At 44.4% G+C, this 27,176-nt stretch overlaps 1 protein-coding gene across 4 annotated transcripts in view; it reads right to left on the bottom strand.

The window, feature by feature from the left end:
- The window catches only part of KCNK10 (potassium two pore domain channel subfamily K member 10), a 167,696-nt gene that overhangs the window by 64,390 nt on the left and 76,130 nt on the right, over positions 1–27,176 (bottom strand). For all 4 annotated transcript variants that reach the window (XM_056133880.1, XM_056133881.1, XM_056133879.1 and 1 more), the window contains exon 2: positions 22,968–23,302. In XM_056133880.1, the coding sequence (XP_055989855.1) occupies positions 22,968–23,302 (335 nt within the window). The remainder of the gene's footprint in view (positions 1–22,967; positions 23,303–27,176) is intronic.

The raw sequence follows: 27,176 nt of genomic DNA, 5'->3' as shown, positions 1-27,176 counted from the left end.
TTCCTCTAGGATACCAGGCTGGCCTCTAAGTTATGGAGTAATCCTCCTGGTGCTGGAGATCACTTATTTTTAAAAAACTTTTCTTGTATAAAGAAAAAAAAGTTTTACTTTTTTGTTTAATGTAGGCACCATGATTTACAAAATTGTTGAGAACAGAGTTTCAGGCAAACAATGTTTCAACTGCAATTCTACAACCAGTGTCAACTTCCCTCCAACAATGACCCAAAGTTCCCTCCCACCTACCCCCAACCTGTCTCCTTGATAGACACATTTTTAAGTTAAATTATTATATAAAAGAGCTAGTATCCAAGACATATAAAGCACTCACAAGGACCAACAATAAAAATGGAGAGTGTAGATTAATTAATAAAATCACTGTCACTGTCACTGTCCTCCCATTGATCATAGATTTGCTTGAGCAGGCACCAGTAATGTCTCCATTGTGAAACTTGTTGTTACTGTTTTTGGCATATCAAATATGCCACAGGGAGCTTGCCAGGCTCTGCCATGCAGGTAGGATACTCTCGGTAGCTTGCCAGGCTCTCTAAGAGGGACAGAGGAATCAAACCTGGGTCGGCTGCATACAAGGCAAATGCCCTACCCACTATACTATCACTCCAGACCAAACAAAAACCATTCCCTCTAATTAGTGTTTCCCTCCAATTTGTGAAATAGAGACACCAAACTTCATTAGTTTCTCAGAGCTGAAGAGAGCTTAAATGCATTACACGTGAAGTAAAACAATTAAACATATAAACAAAACATGGGAAAAGGTTGATTTCATACCCTGAGAGGGAAGAAGCAAAGAGACAGAAGACCTGAAAAAGGGAAGAAAAGGTGAGGTCTGGGTCATGAAAGAGTGCCATGCCCAGCTGCTGAACTGCCTGGGACTTCTGGCAAACAAGTGTCCAGCTTCAATTTGTATCACATCTATCACATCTCTGTTCCTTCCAGAGGAAGTAAAGTGGGCCATCAGTAACGTTTATCAGTAAAGTGGGCCATCCATGCAAATTCTGGGGGAAAGCAGTTTTGTGAAACTTAAGTAGAAGGGATCTTATAGGCATAATGAGACAGAGTCAGAACCAGACGGGAAGGAGAGAAATGAGTCAGCAAGCTATGGAGTTCTCAGTAATAGTTTGGAAGAACCAACCCCAATCCTGGAAATTAGGCTTGAGTCTATCTAGACTGTACAGGTCAGAAAGATTTCAGAAACCACCAGAGTTAGTAGGATCCAATCAACTCGGGTTATGTACATACTGGGAAACCTCAAAACTGACTGGACTTCTGTCACTTGAATAACCAGCATTGTCTTTAACAAAGAACACTTCTGAGGGGGGTTTTTATGAATTTATTAATTTCACAATTATTTTCTAATGGTTTCTATGCTTTGAACTCAAATGAAAATATCATCAAATTAAATGTATCTGCATGTATTTTTTCCTCCCCTGCATTCATATTGCAAACATGAAGATAAACCAGCCCATTAGAAATAACTGAGCATGCAGATAGTGTAATGACACAACTGAACTCTGGACAGTTTGGCTCAAAAGATCAGCTAGAGGGCAGAGATTCAACCAATTTTATCACTTTCAGCCACAGTCTCAGATGCAATGCCCAGCAGGGGCTCACTTACGTGTTCAACCATTATCAGATCCACAGAGGTTTCGTGAGGATCAAAATAAAATTATGCAAGATGTGGTGTGAGCACTTCAGAGAAAGGGCACTAGAGATAAAAGAGTATTGCTTAATCCCACTCCCTCTGGAATTTTCTTCTTAGCCTTTAATTTGGAATTTCTAGCACTCACCCAGAAAACTAATTCATGAGCAAATGCTTAAATCTATAATAAATTAATGAAAGAATGAAAGTCGTATCTTTTCAGGAGTGTACAAGTAAAGCAATTTATTCTTTCAAGCTTGTATCACACAAAAATAAAACAGTAATCCAACTGACAAAAATATGACTCATTTATTAAAAATTAAAGAAGAAGGAGTTGAAGAAAGGCGAGATCTAAAAGAGTATTTCTTATAGAGAGTAAAATGGTGGGTACCAGGACATGGAGTGAAAAATGGGGAGATATTGGTCAAAACTACTTCCAGTTATAAGATGAATCAGTTCTGGGGATCTGATGTATAGCAAGGTGACTATAGTAAATAATATTATAACATATACTTAAAACCTGCCCCCGCACCTGGCTGTCCTCGCGGGGGCCCCTTGGAGGGGGGCGGGTTGAGTTTCCCTCCCCACCCCGAGCAGAGCTCTGGCAGCTGAAGACCTCCACAACCATGCTGAGACCACTCTCCACACTCATGAAGGTACCGGCAGAGGAACAAAGGCATGCGGGTCCCTGGGCTGAGATCTCCAAGCCTGCTCGGATCGGGGCTGAGCATCCTCCACCCAGATCCTCCATCTTCCAGTAGGCAGGGGTCACATCCACCAATTTCCCCCCTCCCCCACCCCTCACCACCCCCCCCCTTCCCGACGCTGTGTAATCCCATCAACGGCCAAGACCTAGAGACTATAAAACCCAGCTCCAGGAACCAACATCTTATTATCTCATTCTTACTTTGAACAACCTGGCTGGTTACTGAATGTAACCTGCCCACACAGCAGATTCTGGCAAACTCCCCGTGGCGTACCCAATATGCCAAATACCAGTAACAATGATGGTCTCGTTCTCCTAACCCTGAAATAGCCTTGAATATGGCACTTTTTAAAATCTCAGGGCTAGGACGAAGGAGACGTTACTGGGGCCTGCTCGAGGCAATGGACAAACAACAGGATGATCGTGATTGTGATACTTAAAAACTGCCAACAGAGTAAACCTTAATTGTTCTTAACCAGAAAAAAAAAAAGGTAATTATGTGGCAGATTCGAGAATTGATGTGGCAATCATTGTTGCAATATGTAAGTGGAGCAAATCAGCACAATGAGCTCCTTAAGCTTACACAATGTTGTATGTCAATAAGGGAATCAAATCAACACACTGAAACCCTCAAAACCTACACTCTGCTGTGAGTCAATCAATTGTCAATAAAACTGGAGAAAGTAGACAAAAGACTCTCTCCCTTTCCATCTCTCTCTTCCTCTCCTTCCTCCCATTTCCCTAAGAGGTAAAACAGGGGAGTGGAGAGGGCTGGAGCAATAGCACAGCAGGTAGGGCGTTTGCCTTGCACATGGCCGACCCAGGTTCGATTCCCAGTGTCCCATATGGTCCCCCGAGCACCGCCAGAAGTGATTCCTGAGTGTATGAACCAGGAGTAACTCCTGTGCATTGCCAGGTGTGACCCAAAAATGGAAAAAAAAAAACAGGGGAGTGGGATCTGGGGAAGGCACGAAGGAAGAGAAAAAGGAGGAAGGTACAGTCTCCTCTGAGCCAGACCCCTCCCAACAAGACTTCCCTACCCTGCCTTGGTTTAATCCCACAAGGTGTTGCCCAGCTGCATAAATCCCTGCTCCAGACAGCACGAGGCCTATCCCTGTGTTAGTCTGACACCGAGATGAATGATGACCCCAGGGGACCACTAACTGTCTGTAGCTTTTCTCCAATGATCTGTGTGCTCACTGACATCATCGGTTTCTCTATTTTCTTCTGTGGCACCGAGTAGAAAGACAAACAAAGGTGAGGCAATAATCACTCAGCTAGTCAGAGATAGGTGGCAGATGACAGCCAATTGGTGCCACAGTCACGGACACTAATGGCGCGGATGATTGTTTGATTTATTGTCCAAAGCAGGATCCTGACAAGAGGCATGGGAACTTTGAATCATGATGCCAGGACCACAGCGCAGAAGTAAGGCAGGGAGGTAGGGTGGAGGTGTGTACAGCCGCTTTCCCAGGGGCCTATGCCGCTGGGGCAGAAGGAAAGAAGAGCACAAACAGTCGGCTCTGGACCTGAGCCTTTGGAGGTAACAGCACTGGGATTCATGAATTTGACATTTAGGCAGATTAAGGTAGGAGGAGGGCATAGTGTGGCTTCATTGATAAATTTTAAATGAGGGAAGGAAAGCCACAGAGGCTGTGGGACAGAGAAGGGCCTCTGGCAGACTACAACTACATTTATCACACTCTGAATGGGTCTGTATTGATCCCAAATCCAACTACAGCATCTGGGCAACGCCGCGCACACACACAGCTGCAGCAGATGGGTCACAGGCAGGAAGTGTAACTAAGGTATTAATTCATTGTTAACTTCTTCATCTTAAGAGGTGCTTCACATCCCTACCAATGAAAGCAGTGAGGTGTCACTTCCCAGTGACAATAACCTTTACTGAAAAATCTGGAAACAATGGGTGTTGGCAGGAATGCAGTGAGAAAGTAGTCTTCATCCACTGTTAGGGGGAACGCCATCTGGGAGAGCCTTTATGGATAACAGCATGGAGATTTCCTAAAAACTTAAAAATAGAACTTCCATAATATCTAGCAATCCTGCTCCTTGGCTTATATCCCAAGAGCACAAAAACATTAGCTTGGAAAGACCGAAGCATCTCTCTGTCCATTGCAGCATTATTTACAATAGCCACGATCTGGAAACATCCCAAGGGACCAATAACAGATGAGTGGATAAGAAAAAAAATTGTGATACACACACACACACACACACACACACACACACACACACACTGGAGTGCTACTCAGCTATGAAACAATCTATGTTGCATTTCACAACAACTTGGAGGGAGCTGGAGGGTGCCATGCTAAGTGAAGTGACTAGAAGGAGAGAGACATACTGAAGGATCTCATTCACATGTGGAATATAAAGAAACAAAACAAGGGACCAGGCAATTCCCAGCAGAAGCAATCCCTGAGGCATTACCAACAGAACTAAGAACTGAGGCTGCCAAAAGGGGGTGGGCAAACAGGTGAGAAGGGCCTGAGGGATTCCGGATGGTGGCAGAGAAACAGTGGGTACTACAGCAGTGAGTATGGAGCAGTAGCATTGTAACAGTAAAACATGACAATGCGATTTTTAAAAATCAATTTTTAAAGAGGAATCTCACTTCTAAGTATTTGACAGTAGCAGAAATAAATTTTCTGTGGCTAGGGGATCAGGTGGTTATTTTATATCCAAGTACAAAGCCACATTCTCTTATTCCAGCGACAGGAAAGGATCTGAGAAGAAATCTTGACCCGGCACTTCTGTGACTGATTCCCACAATTCAGTAGAGAGAAGCAGCAAATATAAGTACCTCAATTATTACTTTTGTAGCAGAGAAAGTTCTAGAATGAAGTGAAGAATACTCAACCTGTATAAGATGTCCAACATCTCTGAGTCTCCGTTTTCTCATTCTGGAGGGGCCCTTCCTCACAAGGCTATTGTCAGAATGTTTGAATGTACATGTGACTTTGGGTGGTGTATCTTGTTATTTTATATATTAGAGAATTCCTAACAACAAGAATACTGCTCAGCACTGACTAGCATACATATTACCTCAGTTAAATCTCCTAATGTCCCTGGGACATGACATGTCTACTGTCTCTAGGGAACCGTGAGAGACCCTTGCCCAGGGTCACACATCTAGTACGTGGCAGAGCTAATAAGTGGGTTTCACGGGAATTCTCAGTGGGAGCCGTTACTCTGAAACTGGAGAACAGCTTCCTCCACCCACTGTCAACTTTCTGCCCATCGCAGAGACCCTCATGCCTAATTTTCCACCTCTGGGGATAACAGGGTCCCCCCACCCCTAACACCCCATGCTGGATCACTTATATGTCCACAGGAGGAATGGGGGTTGGGGACTGTTAGAAATGTGCCTTCACCTCCTCTGGCCAGGGGGCCAAGGTGGGGGTGAGGCTTGGGGTGGACATATGACCTCAGCAGATCCTGCAAATAAACATTCACAAAAATCTGACCAGACCATAAAAGAGGCAAAGAGAATGGCCCTTCAGTGCATGGTGAATATTGTGATGGTGTTTATTTTCCTGCTGTCCTAAGTATCCAGTTATGTGCAAATATTAGCCTTTCCTCGGGTTTCCAGGGGAGGGAGAGAACAGGGAGGGCAGGCAGCAGGTTGTTATCAGAACTTTACAGCCTAGTTATGAATCTGAGTCAAGGCCACTGGCAGGATGGATAGGACAAGTGAACGGGTGCAAAGAATAGGAGAGAAGACAAAGTGCATTGAACCATATTTCCAGGTTCTTTTTTTTTTTTTTGGCTTTTTGGGTCACACCTGGCAATGCACAGAGGTTACTCCTGGCTCTGCACTCAGGAATTATCCCTGGCGGTGCTCAGGGGACCATATGGGATGCTGGGAATCAAACCCAGGTTGACCACATGCAAAGCAAACGCCCTACCCGCTGTGCTATTGCTTCAGCCCCATATTTCCAGGTTCTTAAACAGCTTTTCTAGTGGCCACAGGTTAGTTGCTGAGTGGGTGTGGTGGCAGGGGGTTCTAGAATAAATTCATGACTGGTTAAACTATGGTATGTCTACATAATGGAGTACTATGCAACTAATAGGAAAAATGAATTCATGAAATTCTCTTATATCTGAATGGACATAAAGAATATCATGCTGAGTGAAATGAGTCAGAAGGAGAGGGACAGACATAGAATGATTGCACATATTTATAGAATATTAAAAAAAAACCATAGTATGAGACTAATACCCAAAGATAGTAGGAACAAGGGACAGGAGGATTGGTCCACAGTTAGAAGCCTGCCTCAAATGCTCGGGAAGAAAGCAGTCGAGATAAAGAAGGGACCACTATGGCAATGATAGCTGAAAATGACCACTCTGGATAAGAACTGCATGCTAAAAGTAGGTAAATAAACATACATGATAACCTCTCAGTACCTACATTGTAAATAATAATGCCCAAAAGGAAAGCGAGAAAGAAGAAAAGTGTCTGCCACAGAGGCAGGTGGCGGGGGGGAGTGGAGGAGTATGGTGGGAGGGAAACTGGGGACACTGGTGGTGAGAAATGTACACTGGTGGAGGGATGGGTGTTGGAAACCCAACATGACTGAAACCCAACCATGAACAGCCTTGTAACTCCCTCTCACAGTGATTCAATAATAATTTTTAAAATATTATAAGAATAATTAAAATAATAATTAAAATAATAATAATTTTAATAAAATAAAATAAATTCATTAGTACTTGGGTAGTCACCAATAGCTAATATATCAAATATTGTCCTATGGAACCAGATATAGCTCACTCGCTCTCTGAGTGAGAGCGAGTGAGCTATATATTTTTCTACAGCAAAATGAAATAAGAACTATTTTATGAACTATTATCAGGAAAGCACCAGGTCAACTAAGGAAGTAGAGATGCATGTATAGTTCTGGAAAGATCAATAAACATTCAGACTAACTAACTGTCACCCTTTCATCTCAGTTTGGACTCAGCCCCTACAGAATGAATAACAAATTTGCCAAGCAATGCTGAAAATACACCTGGTCCTGAGGAGAATGTTCAATTCATGCCTCACTCTCTCCACACTTGAGATTATACCTATCAAAGATGACTTGCTCCAATTTTGTGCCAGGAGCTGGGGAGCGGAAAGAGGAATATGAATTTTTACTGGATTACAGAAACAGCTACAGGAATTCTGATTCATTGCAGTGTGAGCTATACCAAAGATTCCAATTCATTCCTTTGTCAGTGCATTGGAAAGAGCTGGGAATTCAATAGATGATTCATAACATCATGAAAAAAAGATGCTTCTGCCCTATTCTTTCTATTGGAGCTGTTTACTTGGACTCCGGCTGGCTCCTGAGTGCTTAATACTAATTCCAAACTGAGATTCACTTCCTGTGCCCCCTTAGAAAACATGTCAGCATCTATGAATGGCACCCCTTTCAAATGGATATTCTGACGAAGGGGAAGGGAAGAAAGTGGAGCATCCCAGGGACTATCAAGACAGTTATTGAATACATTTCAGCACAATCACAGTGACAAGAAATCTGCCCTCTTATCTCATTCAACCCTCAAAAAAACCTTCCAAAAATTTATTCTTAATTTCATTCCATAATATATCTTACTCTTATTCTCATTTTACAAATGATACAAACAAAAACAGAAGTCACTTGTCCACAGGTATAGTACGGAGTGGCAGAACATGACTGACAGTTTATTTTTTCAGGGACCAAGGACATAGCTCAGTAGTGGAATTTTGGTTGCCTTGGCACATGTGAGGTTCTGGATTTGACTACTGGTGTACAAAGAATGTCTAATACTAAAATCAGTTCTTTTAACATTGACTTTCTTCCATCTCTTGCAATTTGCCAACATTTATCTGAAGTTTATCTGTTATGTCCCCTTCTTTCACCTAAGAAGGGATACTATAGAGAAGAGGAATTTGTACTATTCTTGTTTTTCAAAGAGTGAAAGGTTAAAACTAGAAGGGTTAAAAGGTTAAAGGTTAAACTCTCCTTACTCAATACAGTTAAACTGTATCAGCAAGCTTCCATCTCTTCTGGCCACTTCCACTAAGAAGGCAGGAACAAAACGTTCTCAGCAGAGATAAACTACTCTGAACTGTAGACTCGAATAATAGCTCCTGTTTTAAGGTCTTAAATGAACTCTACTGACCCAGCCTCAACATCATCTGTGAAGACACATAGCCAAGTGCCTGCAGAACACAAGCCACAGTGATAATAACTCTCTGAGGTTTTCTCTCAGGCCTTCTGGAAGTCCCACAGATTGAGCTAGACACTCCTGCAGGTACTAGGATCTGAGCTGAGTATCTTCTTATCGCCCACCAAATTACTCTAATTATTCAAGCCAAGTCAATCTTCAATCTCTAGTTAAAGGATAGAGGGTCAGGATTTAAAAAAAATCATTTTCTCTAAGGCAAAGAGACAGCTCAAGTGGTAGAGTGTATATGCTTGTGTGTGTATGTGTGTGTGTTGTGTGTGTGTGAACAGAAAGTTCAAGGTCCTGACTTTGATCCCCAGTATCACTTGGTCCCCAGAGTATTAGAAACAGAGCACCAAACAGTTGAACTGAACATAACTGGGAATAAGTCCCAGGCCACCCAGAGCCAGTAAGTGTGGTCCCTATTTAAAAAAAAAAAAGCACGATTCTGTATTATGTAGCAACAAGGAAGAATGAAATCATTCAATTAACTGCAACTTGGATGGAGCTGAACCAAAGTCATATTGAGTAAAGTAAATCAGAAGAACAAAGACAAATTCCAGCTAATTAATTTTTCTGTGGTATACAGAATAACAGGACAAGGAAAAGCAAGGCATTGGGGTTTGGGGGCACCTAGATTTCCCTGGACCATAGACTGAAAGAAAGAAACTAAAAAGGTAAAGGGAAGAAAAGGAGGATAAAAGGTACAGGAACAGAGGGCAGTGGGCAGGGGCCATGGACATGCTGTGAAGAGATGTGATTTTACTGATATCTGAACCTAGGACCAACAACCAAACTTAAAACGTTCTTGTCAAGGAGGCAGGATAGGGGACAGGAGGGTCACTGGGGACACTGATAGAGGGAAGTTGACATTGGTGATTGAACAGATGTGGGAAAACTGTATATCTGAAACACAACTATGAACAACTTTGTAAATCACAGTGCCTGAATAAAGAAATTATATATATTTTTTAAAGAGCATGAATTCTGGAATCAGGCCACCTGGGTCCAGACCCCACTGCTACCTCTCACTTAACTGTGGACAAGTTAAACTTCTCTGTTCTTCATTTATATCCATCAATCTCGCAAGTTCACTGTAACCATGAAATGATTTGACATGCCCAAAACTTGTGGTACAAAGTCTGAACACAATGTTTGCCAGTGACTGCAAGCTTCTAGAAGTCAGGGAAAAGGCATTTCACACATTTTGCTAGCGTGTGTGTGTGTGTGTGTGTGTGTGTGTGTGTGTGTGTGTGTCTAACCACAAGAGCCTAAAACATCATCTGCCTCAAAACAGGCCCTCGATTTAACTATCTACATCTAAAAACATTTTATTATAAATAGTGGAAATCATTGTAGGAGCCACACACCATCAACATCTCATTAGAGGACACTTTTAGTTCAAACGAGAGCCACATTTGTCTAGAAGGGTGGACACAACAGCATTCATCTTTGGGGTTTTTTTGTTTTTGTTTTTGTTTTTGGTTTGGGAGCTTTCTTTAGGAACATAGGATTCTCATCTGCAAATTCATTTCCCCAGAGGCATGCCAGTTTCCATTAGCTCTTTAATTTCTGGTTTGAAAGCTTTAGATCTCTTTTTATAAATAGTGATGAACTCAACAGTCCCAGGGATTTAATCAAAATATTAATAATAATAACAAAATGGAGATCTGCAGTGACAATCTGGGGATGGCAGGCTCCATTCTACATGCATTGAATATTGGTCCAGTCTGATCACTTCTCTGGGCCCTGAGAAAGGATAGTATCTTGCCCAGCTGCAGGAGCTGTATCCTTGGGCACAAGGAACCTGAACCAGCACTCACCATGAGTCACCGGGGAGGGGGCTAAAGCAATAGCACAGTGGGTAGGGTGTTTGCCTTGCACGAAGCCAACACAGGTTCGATTCCCAGCATTATATATGGTCCCTTGAGCACTGCCAGGAGTGATTCCTGAGTGCAGAGGCAGGAGTAACACCTGTGCATCGCCAGGTGTGACCCAAAAAGAAAAAAAAAAGAGTCACGGGAGAGAGAAGGTGGTCTATCTGACTCTGCATTTGAATTCACTCTAGGATTTCCACAAGCTGCTACATGGAAGTCTCAAGTGTCATGCTTTCTATATAACCCTTTGGGTCCTAAATATGCCAAGTTTTGGGAGCTAGAGTCACTAGGAAAATCTGTTCATGCATCAAGAAGAAAGATTTTCTTGAGGGCAGTACTTTTTGACAACCAGAGTGAAAAGGAAAGAACTTCTACTGTGTAGCCACGTATTTTCTGCTTTGCTTCTGTAAAGGTTCTAAAGGGAGAATTCTTGGTCTGAAAAGGGATGGAAATTGCACCATTCATTCTGCAAACCATTAAGTATCCGTTGTGATGCCAGGCATAAGGGATTAACTGATAGACGACACTCAAACTCAAACTAAAAGATGCACAATCACGCCAAGGAGAGAGAGAAAAGAATAATGGTCATTCAACAGCCTAAAAAGTATAAAGACAAAGGTAGGTATTTTATGCCATGGGTCAAGGAGGGTCCAAAAGGCTCACCCCAGTACTTGAGTTTTGGTATCTCTAAGAATAAATCAGTTCAGAATTCAGAGCAAGGGTCAGAGTCATAGCACAGAAGGTAAGGTGCTTGCCTTGCATGGGTTCAACCCTGGATTGAATTCCTAGCACCATATACAATCCACCAAGCACCACCAAGCGTCACTCCTGAGCAGAGAGCTAGGAATGGTCCCTGAGCACCTCCAGGTATTCCCCAAAACAAAATAAAGAAACTAAAAGAAAAAATAAATCCACAGCAAAACACCTATGAGAGTGTCATAGTTGGTGGGAGGATAGAAGATCAATTCATCACTATCCCCAACATGATTTGGGTTTATATGAGAGGCCACAATGACAATAAACTGGGTCAAGTTCTATCACCCTACTACTTGAGACATAACAATTACCTCACAGTGCTGGTAGGATAAAATCTAACATCAGACTCAGTGGCTTGGTCCCTGCCTGCCCAACTTCCTTTGCTAACTGACCACCAGTCATAATATAATCTCTTCTCCAGGTCCTTATTTATCCCAGGCTTTCTTTCACCCTTGAGCCCGGGACTCACAAACCTTGGCCTGGTATCCCCATTCTAACACCTAAGCGCTCCTGCCCACGTTCCTATAGCTCTGGCCCACTCTGCTGCATTCTGTCTGGTTTCAGTCACACTTACCTGTGCAATTATATGCATGAAGTACATATCTTTACATATAAGGAGGGTGACCATATATTGTCTTTCAAATGAGGAGATTTTGAGAGAGAAAGACAAGTTATTACTAAGTACTCAAGAACTCAAAAAACCAAAGGTTTGGTCATCCTAGACACAGACTTTAATACAGGAATTTTCTTTCATTTATAGCCCCCAGGGCTTTGCAGGGGGTCTGGCATAGAGCAAGCAATTAATAAATGTATTGAGTGACTGAATGAGTGAGGGCTTAACAAAGAGATGGTAAATGACACAGCCTTGGAAAATGCTTGGGGTTCATGCAAATGAACTAACATCTTTTGCTTCTGGAGAGGAAGGGTAGGCTATTGCAGACTTCCCCTTATCTGCAAAAAAAGCAGCTTCAGTCACCATGACAACATCAAAGGTCCGTGTCCAGGACCAGCGCATAGTACCCAACCCTTTCAAGCAGCTGCTTTTATCTTAAATTAAATCCTCCTGGACCAGAGTACTGAGGGAGTCCGTCCCAAAAAACACAAATTGAGTCACCATTCCTGAAATGGCCCAAAGTTTGGTCTTGGCCTATATGGTCTCTGTATATTGCAAAAGGCATCAATCCTGGGGCCAAATAAGAATGGGGCTCTATGGAGCCCAGGAGGGAAAGAAATACTGACTCTCATCTCCACCAACACTCCAGTTGAGTGGATTTCCTCTTGGTCAGGACGAATATGTCCCATTGAGCTCTGCCTTCTTGAGTCAAAATGATCTCATTCATGTTGTTTCAGACCTCAAAGGTCACAACAGCAATCCCACCACCAGAATGACCTTCCTTCCACCAATGTTCTCAGTTCCCACTCACCATCCCAGCCTGGCCCCTTGCAAGCACAAATTTACTTCATATTAATTGTTACGACCTGGAGCGATAGCACAGTGGTAGGGCGTTTGCCTTGCACGCAGCCAACATGGCCGACCCGAGTTCGATTCCTCCGCCCCTCTTGGAGAGCCCGGCAAGCTACCGAGAGTATCTCGCCCGCATGGCAGAGACTGGCAAGCTACCCGTGATGTATTCAATATGCCAAACACAGTAACAACAAAGTCTCCAATGGAGACGTTACTGGGCCCGCTCGAGCAAATCGATGAATAATGGGAGGACTGTGACTGTGATTACTTGTTACAACACAAAGGCAAATGGAATTATGAAAACTCAGATCAGTAAAAGCCAATTTGTGGTCACTGTTATATCTTACAATGGTGTCACTAAAGTCAGTGGGGATTTACTGGGACAACAAAAATAAAGATGCAGGTCTTGGAAATCAGAGAAATCCAGATTCTACATCCAGTTTTTCACTAGCTCATGGTGAGAGTTAGCAAGCTTATGAATCAGAAGCAGGTGACCTAGACTCTGAGGCTCATCTGGGTAGCTGCATGTTGTTAATTCCTGATGAATGTCATAGAACTGCAGTCATCAAGCACAGCCTGGCACCAAAGGACTGAGCCAATGATCAGAGGACAAAATTCCCTGATATAGGAAAGTGAAAAGCAGGGGTCATGGTACAAGTGCCCTACCAGGAAAAAAGTGACAGAACTAAGGAAGAAAAGGGTGACCTAGTAAGATGAAATGGAAGATAGGAAGATTCCAGACCCAGTACACACCTAGAATAAAAGCATCAGGTTTTTGTCAAAGTAACTACCTGAATAGAAGGTCCTGTTTTTAGGGTAAGAAACATTCTGGGACTGGAAATATTAGTAGAGGGAAGGTCACACTGGTGGTGTCAGAACACTAAATGTTTAAAACAAATGTATAATAAACAACTTTGTAAATCATGATGTTTTTAATGAAAAATTAATAGATAATAATTTTAAAAAAGAAAGACTTTAAGACCAGCACTATAGTAAGTCTCAGGCAGGGATGGGGGTGGGGTGAGCCTTCGAGGCAGTGAGGCAACTTGCTCACTCTTGGGAGATCACCCCAAGCTTCCCGGGGGATGCTCTCCAACAAGAGAGAAAAATCCTTGTTTGTGCCACATTTAGGTGGAAAAATCCAGATCTTCCCTGAATACTAGACCCACTCCCCCAAACATTCTCACCCTCTAGAAACACAACTATTACCCAGAGGAAGCCACAACCAGCCACGTTAGGGTTTCAGAGAAGACTTTCTGGGTATTGCATAGCTAAGACTTCACAACCTGGAAAAACACAGCAGCTCCGGATGGAGACAGCGGTCGCTTCCCCATGAGTCAGGGTGTTCCTGCTGAGTCAGAGAAGCTGAATCACGGTTTTGTTCTTTGGGGATTTTAGGAGCTGAGTGTTGGATTGTTTTCTCAGGACAAGTCAGGACAAAAAGTTTCTAAGGCACTTGTCTGTTAGCGGGGAAGTAAGTTCTTGTGGTATATGAGTGCAATGAAAATAAAGACGTTCTTAGGGGGCTGGAGAGATAGTACAGTGGGTAAGGCACTTGCTTCGCACAAGGCCAACCCAAGTTTGATCCCCAACACCATATATGTTTCCCCCAAACTCCGCCAGAAATGATCCTTAAGTACAGAGTCAGAAGCAAGTCCTGAGCAGAGCCAGGCGTTGCCCACTCCCCCACAAAAAAAAAAAATAGTACTTAGGATGGAATGACTGCCAGATCAAGTTTATGGACACATCCATGACTTTAAGTTCGATGACTTCAAAAGCTCATTTGATTCATTCTTTTCCAAAGAAGAGCAAACACAGCAGCTATGTTTTTCATTGTCAATTGAGTCTCTTGCCCATGCTTCACCTTGGAGAAGAAGGTGCCAAAAATTACTCCCATAATCCCAGTTACCTTCCAGGCAATCCATGAGGCCTTTACCTTACCCTCTCCTAATATTCCAAGTGAGAGGAACTGTCCCCTAACTTTAACAGAATGAGGATCCTGTCTTCAGAGGCATAAGGGACCACGTTTACCTGACTCTAACGCCCTGACCCTCCCCCAATCTGCCCCTACCTTCTTTGAAAATATAAGTGATGTTGGGAATACAAAAGCCTCCCATCAGATTGCCCAAGTTTCCCAAATAATTTCTCCTACTCCCTCCAGTACTGTCCTTGGATAAAATAAGGAAAAATCCCATGGTAACACAGGTATATTCATCAAGGACACAGTTAGCAGCTTTGTACAACGGTTAGACATAGGGGTCCCGGAGTCTGGCTTCCCTGCGTTCTATTGCAAGCTGAACTGCCTATTCACTGCAAGGCCTTGGACCAATGACTACTGGGTAGAATATACTTGTCTGGACCAGAGAGACAGTACAGGGGTTAAAGTGTTTGCTTTGTAAGCATCCATGCCTGGTTCTATCCTGGACTCCAACACAGAGCTGGGAGTAGTCCTTGAGTGCTGCAGTGGCCACAAAACCAAATAGAAAAAAAAAACAACTTGCTCATCTATAAAAATGGAATGAAGACAGAACCTATCCGCAGAAGTGTTGCAGGGGTTAAAAGAGCTGAAGGATGAAAGTGTGTAGAATGGGTATCTAGAGGAAAGTAAAGCGCCAGTAAGTGGCAGCTATTCTTCATGATTACAACAGCTCCGTGGGAAGTCTCCCTGTTCCACTCATCAGCAGACCCCCCCACATGGTCTCAAGGGAGAGATTCTAGAGATGGATGGATCTGTGTCCTCCGCGGGCTCTGCTGCAGAGCCAACTGCGGGTTAAGGCCACAGCATCAAGTGAAAAAACTGAGCTCCCCTCCTTGGGGTGGAGGGCTGGAGGGAAAGAGCATCAGGCACAAAAGACAACTTGAATCAAGGATCACCCCCATTGTCCTGGAAACCTGCTCCTTGGAGGCTGGTTGAGCTTTCTGAGAGTGCCTGAAATATGTCCCAAATCCTAAATCTATGGTAGTACAGGTATATTCATCAAGGACCCCATGAGCAGCCTTGAACAGCAGTTAGACATAGGGGTCCTGAAGTCTGAACTTCTCGGGTTCTATTTCAAGTTCAAATGCCTATCCACTGCGAGGCCTTGAACCTACTGATCCAGAATATACTTGTCTGGACAGAGAGACAGTATAGTACAGAAATTACTTGGGAAACTTGGGTTATCTGATGGGAGGGTTTTGTGCCCCCCAACATCACTTATGTTTTCAAAGAAGGAAGGGGCAGGTTGGGGAAGGGGCAGGATGTTAGAGTCAGGTCAATTTGGTACTTTATGCCACTGAAGACAATCTCCTTCCTCTCTTAAAGTGAGGGGACAGTGCCTCTCACTTGGAATGTTAGAAGGAGAGGGTAAGGTGAAGGCCTCATGGACTGCCTGGCAGATAGCTGGCATTACAGAAGTAATTCTTGGTATCTTTTCTCCCAGGTGAAGTGCGGGCAGGAGACTGAATTGACAATGAAAAACATCAGTGAGCAAAGCAGGGGAGCCAAGCTTTCTGGCATCAGCCCCAGAGTTTATATGATAAATATGAGGCTGCATATCCCCGCAAAGCTGGGGATAAGAATGATGATCCAGGTGGTCTGGATAGCTCATCAAAATGGAATCAAACTGCCACCTCGCTTCCATGGAGACATGCAGTAAAAACACAACACCGTGCTGTCAGCTTCCTGCTTGGCACTGGGGGTGAGGGGGCACCATCTGTAAGGGGACTTCCCTGTAGAAGCAAGTCAACATCCATCAATTAGCAATGTTATTAAAAGGGGGTTCAAGAGATGGCTCAAGCTGCTAGGGGAATGCTCCGTGTGCAGGAGGCCTGGTTAGATCGTGGCACTGCACAGTCCCCTCTGCCTATGCCTTGGGGGACTAACTCCCAAGCAGCCTCTGAGCACCTCTAGGTGTGGTCCAACCCCCAACCCCACTGCTGCCATACACAGGAACACACAAAAAAAGAAAAGTTAAGAAAGCTTTCAGAGGCTGGAGCGATAGCACAGCAGGTAGGGCGTTTGCCTTGCACATGGTCCTATATGGTCCCCCGAGAACCGTCAGGAGTAATTCCTGAGTGCATGAGCCAGGAGTATCCCCTGTGCATCACCAGGTGTGACCCAAAAAGCAAAGAAAGAAAAAAAAAAGCTTTCATCCTGTTTTCTTTAGCAGAAGCCCAGGATGCGTAGAGCAGGGGTTTTCTGGTCTTATGTGTTCCTCATTTCCCTAACAATAACAACAGCTAGGGTTTCCACTTCATGCTCAGGCCACCCCAGCAGGCAGGTGCTGTGACTACAATCTCCACTGGACAGGGGGGAAGCTGAGAACCTGCCCATCAGAAAGAGACATGACATAAACACAGGAAGTTTCAGACTCTAATCTGGGTGCGGGTGGCCCCATTCTGCTGCCTCCACAGCTTCTGCTGGGTCTGGCCCTCCAGAAATGAGGCATGTTCATGTTAATTTTGTTGAATTCTCACTTCATGAGACCCCTCTTCTATTGCTTAGTATCTAGAGGCTGTGACAGTTAACCAATTGGTCAACATTCCCCCCAAGTCCCCACTTCTCCATTACTATCTTTCCATGATGACTCTCCCTTGTTTTCCTCTTTCAGAACTTGTCCATTCCCATTCTCTGGGCTTCCCACAAGCCAGCTCCACCCCTGTTCAATCCCCATGAACCTTTTCATATCTTCCAGCTCTCAGCTCAGCCTCTAAGACCCCTGGAAGTGCCTTCAGTGGAGTACACATGCCATCAGCGGACCCTTGCCTTTGACAACTCACTGTCCACCTGTCTCTTCCAAGTTGGGCTGGTGACATGTGATCAGAGTTGGGGGTGGGGGGCAAAGATCCTCCTAATATCCAGGTGACCTGGAGCTTGTAAAGGTCACTTCCTGCTGCCTCAGTTCCCTCACTTATAAAAGATCACAAAAGAGCATCCTGAGAGAAGAGTTACAGGAACCAAAGGAGACTAAAGTTCCGTGCTTTGCCTGCTGCAGTTCCATTTTTGACACCATTCCACTAGTTCTTTGGATTCCATGTACATCACTGATGTTCCTGCTTCTTCCTCCAGAGTCCCTTCCTCTAATGACATGTTAGACTAGATCAGTGTTTCCTATGTGGGTGATAGAAGCACGCCCATGTAGTGGGAGGAGACATTGGAACTATCTACCATTTAGGGTCATGGTGACAGTCTGGGGTGCAAGTGGGAGGAAGGGAATTGGGAGAGGTATAATTAGGGGTGCTTTCTGTTCATTCACAATAGATTTCCAGATTAGAGACACTGAGTAATGTTTTGTTCTGAAAAGGGAGAATTAGACCAAGTAAGTTTGGGAACCTCTGGACTCGACAGTTCTTAATGATGGAGGGTGGGAGCACGTGGTATACTATAGGACAGTCAGCAGCATCCCTGGCCTCAGGCTACCCCTTTGTTGTAATAACCAGGAGGACCTCTGCACACTGACATGTTCCTGGTGGACAAATCCCCTCCCCATTAAGAACCACTGCTTAAAACTCTAAGTTCTTGAATAATTCTCTGAGAGACAAAGCAGCAACAAGACCACCTCGATGATCACTTGCCACCATCCACTCAGAGTTAAAGCCCATATAATAACAATTTAAAGATTGATGGATAGATGGATGGATGGATGGATGGATGGATGGATGGATGGATGAGATGAATGAGATGGTCTTCTACATACCAGAAGTCTATCCTTCCTCGCCTTTAAGGAATAGCCTCTTGCAGATGGCATAGTAAGACCATAAAGGGGTTTAATCCATTGGAAAATCCTCCCCTTGGCTATGGCTCTTCTAAGCTATCAAGATAGACATTTCATGGGGGTTATGTTGCTTTGGATAGTTTATTTTTGTTCTTAATAACATGAGTTATAGCTTTCATTTTCTGATGAAGGCTCAATTCACCCCAGAGTCCTAACATTACCAAATAACACTGACACTTTTTACCATAGGCACCAGGAATGTGACTTTCTGACAATATGCATGCCTTATGAGCAGGAGACCTGGGATGGATCCCTAGCACCACCAAAATAAATAATTCATAGAGAAATAACAAAAATAATGTTATCATAGAATATTTCTTTCTGATGTTGGGGAGGTTAAAATAATACTCTTTTCTCCCATTTAGAGTACTATAGTACTATAGCACTGTCCTCCCATTGTTCATCAATTTGCTGGAGCAGAGTACCAGTAACATCTCCATTGTGAGACTTGTTACTGTTTTTGGCATATTGAATATGCCACAGGGAGCTTGCCAGGCAGATTCTGCCATGTGAGCGGGATACTCTCGGTAGCTTGCTGGGCACTCTGAGAGGGGCAGAGGAATCAAACCCAGGTCGGCCACACGCAAGGCAAATGCCCTACCCGCTGTGCAATCACTCCAGCCCATTTAAAGCACACCACACCAAATACCCAAATGCTGTATTTCTTATTTTTGTGGAAGGGGGTTTGATTTTGGGCCTTGCTTGGCTCAGATTCACTCATGGCTCTGTGCTCAGGAATCATTCTTGATAGTGAAGAACAAACCAGGGTCAGCCACATACAAGGCAAGTGCCGTACCTGAAGTACTATCTCTCTGGCCCATTACTGTGTTTGTTATGAGCACTATTGACAGAGATGTTCAGAGGTATAAAGTGAGGCAACACATTTGTGGAATATAAAAATCACATAATATGAGACTGACACCCGAGGACAATAGAGACAGGGCCAGGAAGATTGCTCCATGGTTGGAATCCTACCTCATGAGCTAAGGGAGAGGCAGCTGGGATAGAGAAGGGATCACTAAGTCAATGATGATTGGAGCAATAGCTTGGGATGGGAGATGTGTGCTGAAAGTAGATAAAGGACCAAACATGATGGCCTATCAGTATCTCAAACGATATGCCCAAAGTAGGGAGAAAGTAAAAGGGAAATTATCTGCCATAGAGGCAAGGGGGAATACTGGGGACATTTGTGGTGCAAAATGTACACTGGTGGAAGGATGAGTGTTCTATCATTCTATGACTTAAACTCAAACATAAAAGCTTTGCGACTGTATTTCATGGTAATTCAATTAAAAAAGAAAAAGAAAAAAAAGAAAGTGAGAAAATATTTCCCTGCCCCACAAGTGTGAATCTTTTCACTCTGTCAAGGGCCCAATGAACTGAAGGGCAAAACATGCTATCTATCATGAACAAAACATTTGTTTGTGATAGACACAAATTGGCATTTAAACCTGCTGAACCCATCTTGTGAGATAGGCACAGGTATAAATCCTTTAACCATGGTAAGTGGATATCTTAAAGTAGCCTGTGTCCTGGACAAATACTCAGTGGGTACAGGGCAAAGAAATACAGAAGTTCCTGTGTGGGAGCAAGAAAGGAACACCTGAGTTTGGGGGCCATTAGAAATGCTGGAAAGCATTCGACATAAAGCATATGTCTAAGGTTCAAATTTAGAGTAAAGCAAGATCCTCATTAAAGGGCTGGAGGCCATGGACAGGGCTCAGCAGATTCCACAGACCTCACTTTGAATCTCAGCTCATTCTTGTAGCTGGAATATGACTCAGCATCTTTTAGCATAAATTTACTCCCCAGTGAAATAGGGGGCAGAATGATGCCCACTTTGAGAATAGCTGAAAAATTTAACATGATAATGAATACAAGGTGTCTGTCTTGTGACAGGGACCCAAATTAGAGGTAGCTTTTTTAATTGATATAAAAATTATCTCAGGGCTGGAGCAATAGCACAGCGGGTAAGGTGTTTGTCTTGCATGCGGCCGACCCAGGTTCGATTCCCAGGATCCCATATGGTCCCCCGAGCACCGCCAGGAATGATTCCTGAGTGCAAAACCAGGAGTAACCCCTGAGCATCGCCAGGTGTGACCCAAAGAGCAAAAAAAAAATTATCTCAAAGGCTAAGACACACACACACACACACACACACACACACACACACACACAGCCCTCACTTTATAAAGAAACCTTTGAGGGAAACAGGGAATGAATCCTAGTGGTAGCCCTAGGATTTGAACCTGTGCACTTGGGCATTCTGTCTTTTATTTTGAACTCTGCATTCTCTTATAAAAGAGAGAGAGAGAGAGAGAGAGAGAGGTCAAAGCATGACTAGTAAATAAATAATTAATAATGAACAAAGGCATGAACAGCTTATCTATATTATCACACAACGTGATAGATTTAGCTTGATATTTCAGTTCAATTACCTTTCTCTATTGGGCAGTAATTTGATGCAAACCCATGAATGGGCTATGAGTGAAAACAAAGACAATAGATTATATCTGTTTCCGCCAGACCTCACTCTCCAAGGAAGGAAAATCCAAGCTCAAATCAATTCAGACCATCTTTTAGGGTTTTCAGAGAACTGTATATATAAGGATTGTTCCAGATATCACACATGTAAGTGTAAATCTACTCTCACTTAAAACCATTCCACAGTGGTTTTCTTCATTGTTTGTTGGCATTCTATGGCCTAAAATCTGGCACACATACTCATTACCATTTTCTAATGAAAGAGAGGAGGAAAAAGATCAATCAGGAGAGAGTAACACAAACACACTGTCCTTGAATATTGCATCTTAAAATTGTACATTGTAATAAAAGTTGTGAGACATAGGTATAGAACCATTATATATTTATTCCCAAATTTAAAATATGCATCTCAAGAGCTGAAGAGAGATAGTATAGAGGGTGGGACTCTTGCCTTGCACATAGCCAACCTGAGTTCAATCCCTGGCACCCCAGATGATCCCCAAGCAAAGAGTGAACCATGAGCACAGAGCAGGGAGGAAGCCCTGAGCACCACTAGGTGTGGCACCAAAACCAAAAAAATTTCTGCAAGTTCATTTATATGAGTCAAGTCAGGTTATCAAAACTAATTTAAAAGAATACAACTACAGTGAAGGCAATAGATGGCAGGACCCTCAGAACCCCCATCCCCAAGATTTGTGTTTGGAGGGAGTCCTCAAACTGCCAGACCAGAGTAGCCATCAGAATTGGGCTAGCTCCAGTACCAGAGGGTCTGTGCAAACCATTTTCCCACCCCTCTGCCTTCCAAGCTTTAGAATCGCCAGATGAGGACTCCCTTGCTTCCATAAGTGTCATTAGCATCCACCAGGACTGACTCTTCTTGGTTTATATTATCTAGGACAGGATATCAAAATTCAGCTACAAAGTTCACCATCCTCCTTCATCTCCCTCCAAATGAGCATCCAGCTCCTTCCCTTTCCCTTCTCCTGGGACTCAGCTCTCTCCACCTTTAGTCAACTTCCCAAATTGCCAATTTCACAATTCCCATTATGCCACCTTAGGAGATTCTGTCTCACAGCTTTTCCCAATTTACCCCTGCCAAGCCCACCCAACTCTGCCTCCCTGCCTCACTTCTCTGGGTTGAGCCTAGAGTCACCACCCACATCTCCTTAATTCCCACATTGTGAGGGCTAGAGGGACAGTACAGCAAGGCTTCTTGCCTTGCACACACTCAATCGAGGCTCTATCCCTGGCATCATGTATAGTGCCCCAAGCACAAAGTCAAGAGTAAGCCCTGAATACAGAGCCAGGAGTAAGCTCTGAACATCTCCAGATATGGCTCAAAAACAAACAAAACACCCACATAGTATACATAGTAAAATTCAAAAACAGAAATCCCCATAGATTCAAAATCTTATGAAATATGTAATATATCCCCATAAATTCACCCAACCAGGTCCCAAGTCCCCAACAACCTCTTCATCCCTCAACTTGTGCCCTTCTCTCAGCTCCACTATCACTGACCAGAGCAGGTCGTTAGATTGCTGCTGATGTCAAAACCTTTGTTTGGGGGCCAGGAATGTGGTTTGGTGGCAAAGTACATGCCCTGCACGCAGGAGACATGGGTTTGATTCTCAGCACCCTCAAAGAAATAAAATAAAATAAAATCCTTTCTCTCGTTTGTTTCCAAAACACTCTCTTTCCCCAGCCTCTTATACAGACGTTAGAAGCAGAAAAATAACCCATCAACCTAGACGGTCTTGGATTTGATCATCACTTTCCTTTTTCCTGCTTACCGGCACCCACCACATCCAAAAGCAGGTAATGCAGAACACAGCCTATTTCTGCATCTGGGCCTGGGCCGAAGCACCCCCTCTTCCCCATGTCCTTACATACTTCAGTCTCTGGCTCCTTTGAGGTCCTGGGAGAGGGTCTCCCTGAACCTCCAGAGCATCCCAATCCAAGACTGAACTCGAAGAGCCAGACAGAGACCCAGGGGATGCTGTCCTCCTTGCTCCAGGTTGACTACCTTACACCGCAGCTCCCTCACCTGGATCAGAGTCTCCAGCTCCTGGGGACTCACACAGACGTGATCCCGTAGGAATTCTGCCTTCTCCAAGGCAATGGTATTCTTCTGGCTGCTCTCGAAGGGCTGCTCCAAGGCCCGGAAGACGAGACCACCCGTGACGAGGTAGACGACCACCACCACAAAGATGGCAACGACTGTCTTCCACTTCATGACGGTCTGCAGGCCCCCCTGGGAGGTGCCTTCCATTCTGGCTACCACCGTGGCTCGGGAGGAGATGGAGAGGCGTGGGGCCGGGTAGTGGCCGTTAGTGGTGCCCTTGGGCTGACACACCGGGGGCGCGGCGGCAGGAACGGCCACTGGGAAAGAGGGTGGGGGAGAGGGGAAGAGAGAGAGTTTGTTTATAAATACAAAACACAAAACTGCTCTGCCACAAAGCACAGATGTCTTTCCCCAGCCAGCTTTCAGATGGCTGGATTAAACATGGTCCACCCAGCCTGCGGTGGGGGAATGTGATCAGTTGCTAGGTGCAATGTTTGAGCTCTCAGAAACACAAGCGCCAGGAGTCCAGGTTAGAGAGAAATGGTGGGGGGAGCATTAATGGAGTTTGAAATGCTTTTTTTTTTTTTTGCTGCATTCCAAATTTGAGAACTACGTCTCTGTTCTTTCTGCTTCATCCCCTTCCTTCTTGAAGCAATGCATAAGATACACCACAAATCTCCATGTTTGAAAAACTGCAAAGCTGTTCAACTTGGAGAAGAATATAGAGGAGATGGATATCCAGTAACTTGGCCCAAGGACCAAGAGCGTGGTGATACTCAGAGCAGAACAGAAATGAGCATCCAGGCATTTGGAAAGCTGCTTTTAGGACACAAGCTCAAACTTTATAACATACACTTGAATTTTATTTTTTATCCAAAGTATCAAGGAATTAAATATGACTCTGAGTTACAGTTACCTTATTACACAAAAGGGTGCTTAATATCTTTTTTTAAATCTAATGAGGATCAAATGTTAATAAATGGAAAATGATAAATTAACAATAACTTAATCATGAATGCTAAGATACTGGTATTTTCTCTAGTTTTTAATTTTATTGTCAAGGTGACATCATCCCAGTAGTGTTTGGTATACAACAGTGTCTGCCTTTCCAGCACAACCAAAGTACAAAGACCCTTTACCACGATCCTCATGTCGCTTTTGGTCCACCAGAGAATTTGAGTGTGAGAACATGCTTTCTGGTGAATAAAAAGGGTACCAAAAAACAAGGGAAAGGATGAGAACATAATTGGTGCTGTATGACAATAAGCTTGGCCTCCTGGGAGGGGTGGTGGTGGGGGAATAGTCTAATAAAGAAGTCTAAATGTATCTCTCACTGAAAAAATGCAATGACTTCCACATAATCTCTATTGGTAAAACAAATTTTCTCCTCTTTCTTCCAATAAAATAAAATGCCTTCTCTTTTCTTTTATTTCCAATACCTTGGAAATAAATATGTCAAGCTGGAGGCTGTTTTGCAAAGGCAGAGAAAGTTTAGGGGAGAGCATTCCGTAGAAGGCTGGGTGCTTCGGAAATGCCTCGCACAGCGGAGAGTGACCATTTCCCTGCAATGCTGAACTCCCTTTATTATTCTAGGTCCTTTTAGGGACTGTGGCACAGTTCAGTCTGGCTGTTGAGTAAATAAGGTATTAGGAGCTGACAAACCCAATGACCTAAGTAGGGCAAACACTCTCACACATCTGAGAGCCACACCGTTCAATTCCTGCCCTGGGAAACGGGGTAAATAAAAGCGCAGGAATGTCACTCTTTGTTCAAAATGCCAACCACCCTGATGACACCTAGCCAGAGACCTGCTTGCATCCTGGAATCGCAAAATCACTATTGCCCTCAGGACCCCATGCTGAACAGCATCCGCCTTTTATTGCAGATTCTTCTAGACATAAAATCAGTTAACCGTTGAATATCCTTTGGACATGCATGAGCACAGAACTCTCTGCAACCTCAGATAGATTGAAGAGTTGGCAGCCCAGATCCCCATGTTCTTGCTGACCCTTCCTTCCCCTCATGCCTATATGACCTTCTGCAGAAGTGAGTGTCCTCTAGTGCAGATTTTTTGCTTTCTTGCAATTTTTTCTGACTCTCTGGTTTGTTCAGCCCTCCCTCCTTAATGCAGAATCCCTTGCCCCTCTCACCATCCCCTGCTGCCAACAGCCTCATCAAGGCCACCACAAGACCCACTGGACCATTTCAGCAAATGAAGTCAATCCTGATCCTCTTAAGTGACCTCTCTGCTTCCTATTCCCCCAACTTCCTGGCCCTAAGGCTGAGGGGCAGAGCTATTTCTGAAAGCACCTTTTTTCCTTTTCCCCTGCTCCCTGTCCTTAGCAGGGGATGGACCTCTGCCACATCTACATCCCAAGCCAGGACCCCTGCATGCTACTTTACATAGCAAACTGTGTTTGTAAATATGATTTAGTATCTTGAGACAGGGAGATGATCCTGAATGATCTCAAGTTGTTTACATCCTCACAGATGCTCCTCTAAAGGAGGACAGAGATGGGTCCGAGAAAGAGGGATGCTGACACAAGCCAAGGGAGGCCCTCGGGGTCCTCAAGCTAGACGAGCAAGTCAGTGTTCCTCTTCTAGAACTTCCAGAAGGAAACATCCCTGTCTATGCCCTGGATTTCAGTCCGGTGATTTTAAACTTTTAACCTCCAGTTCCATAAGATAATAAACGTGTGTTGATTTTAGCCATTATGTATGTGGCCATTTGTTACAGCAGCCACAGGAAACGAACACACCCCCACTTGATGAGGTCTCCCTTGGGGCAGCATTCTGCACTGTGTGGTTGATAAAACCTGTTTACTTGGCCAGCTCCCTCAGCCTGCTGAGGTAAACAGCACCATGTCCACCCTCTGTAGCCTCCTGACCTGTCCGGCACCCGGCAGACAGTGGGGTGGGGGGTGGGGGCAATCATTGATGGTTTATTAAAAGGGGGCAAGGAAGGGAAGGAGGGAAAGAGGGACGGAAGGACGGAGAAAGGGAAAGAAGGAGGGAGGGAGAGAGGGAGGGAGGGAGGGAGGGAGGGAGGGAGGGAGGGAGGGAGGGAGGGAAGGAGGGAAGGAGGGAGGGAGCTGGCATATCCAAACCACATATACAATAAGGATAAGTGGTATCAAATCCTCTAGGCACACAGAGCAGGCGAGTTCTCCAAGTCAGTCATGCTCTTTCCACACCTTCTCCATGTTTTCTGATTCAGCAGTCCCCTCCCCACATTTTTCTGCCTGGGAAAGTTTCACCCTCTCCAGTGTCAGCTCAGAGCTGTCTCCTCTGAGAAGTCGCCCTGGATTTTCCAAGCTGACTGAACATACCCATCTCCCCAGGAGCCTGCAATGCTGTCTTTAATCCTTGGATCTTCCTTTCTTGACTTGGTGCCTGGCAGAGAGCAAATGTGTGTTTTCCTTCTCATTGTGGTCAATAATGCCTTCAGAATCTCCACAGAAGCCCCCTCAGAATCACCACCACCCTCAACAACAAAACCCCTGATGCCTCCCTCACACACACACACACACACACACACACACACACACGCACTCGCACACATACACACACGCACACGCACCCACATATAGCATAGGGATGGACAGTCTTCTCAGGGAACCACTTCACACACCAGCAAGCATCACTGGGATGAAGGTCGTAGCTAGCAAATGATGCCCGTGAGCAGGGAGGCTGGCAGGAGAGTGACTCCTTCACCCATTGGCATCCTCACGGCTTCAGGGCTTCTGCGTGCTCTGGAGCTGGGCAGAACCAGCAGGTCCTGGTGCCAGTTGCTAAGAGACTGTCCCAGGTGGCAGAATTTGGATAGAATCTACCCATCCTAAAGTTTCCAAAGCAACAGAACCTTAACCTAGAGTCACAGTGCCAAACCTATCAGGGTCTGGGTGACCGTGACCCTGTCACCTAGTGTGTCTGTCTCCTTAGCTAAGAAATGCAAAGGACAACAGTGGCTGCTTTTTAGCCCCTACAGGGCACTCAGTACAGTAGCTGATCCACACTGTTTAATGACTGGAGCTTATGTATAGGCGTCAGTGTACCAGCCTCAAAGCATCACAAAAGCTTTGGGGCACTTCAGCAGAAATGAACTTGGTTCCTGAGCAAAGAGGACTGCACATTTCAATGGCTGGGGACACGTTTCAATGACTGAGGAAACCACTGTCTGTCCTTTCCTTA

Source organism: Sorex fumeus, unplaced genomic scaffold, assembly GCF_029834395.1.
Source record: "Sorex fumeus unplaced genomic scaffold, SorFum_2.1 ptg000098l, whole genome shotgun sequence".
Taxonomy (NCBI): Eukaryota; Metazoa; Chordata; class Mammalia; order Eulipotyphla; family Soricidae; genus Sorex; species Sorex fumeus.
This window is presented reverse-complemented; position numbering and strand designations above follow the sequence as displayed.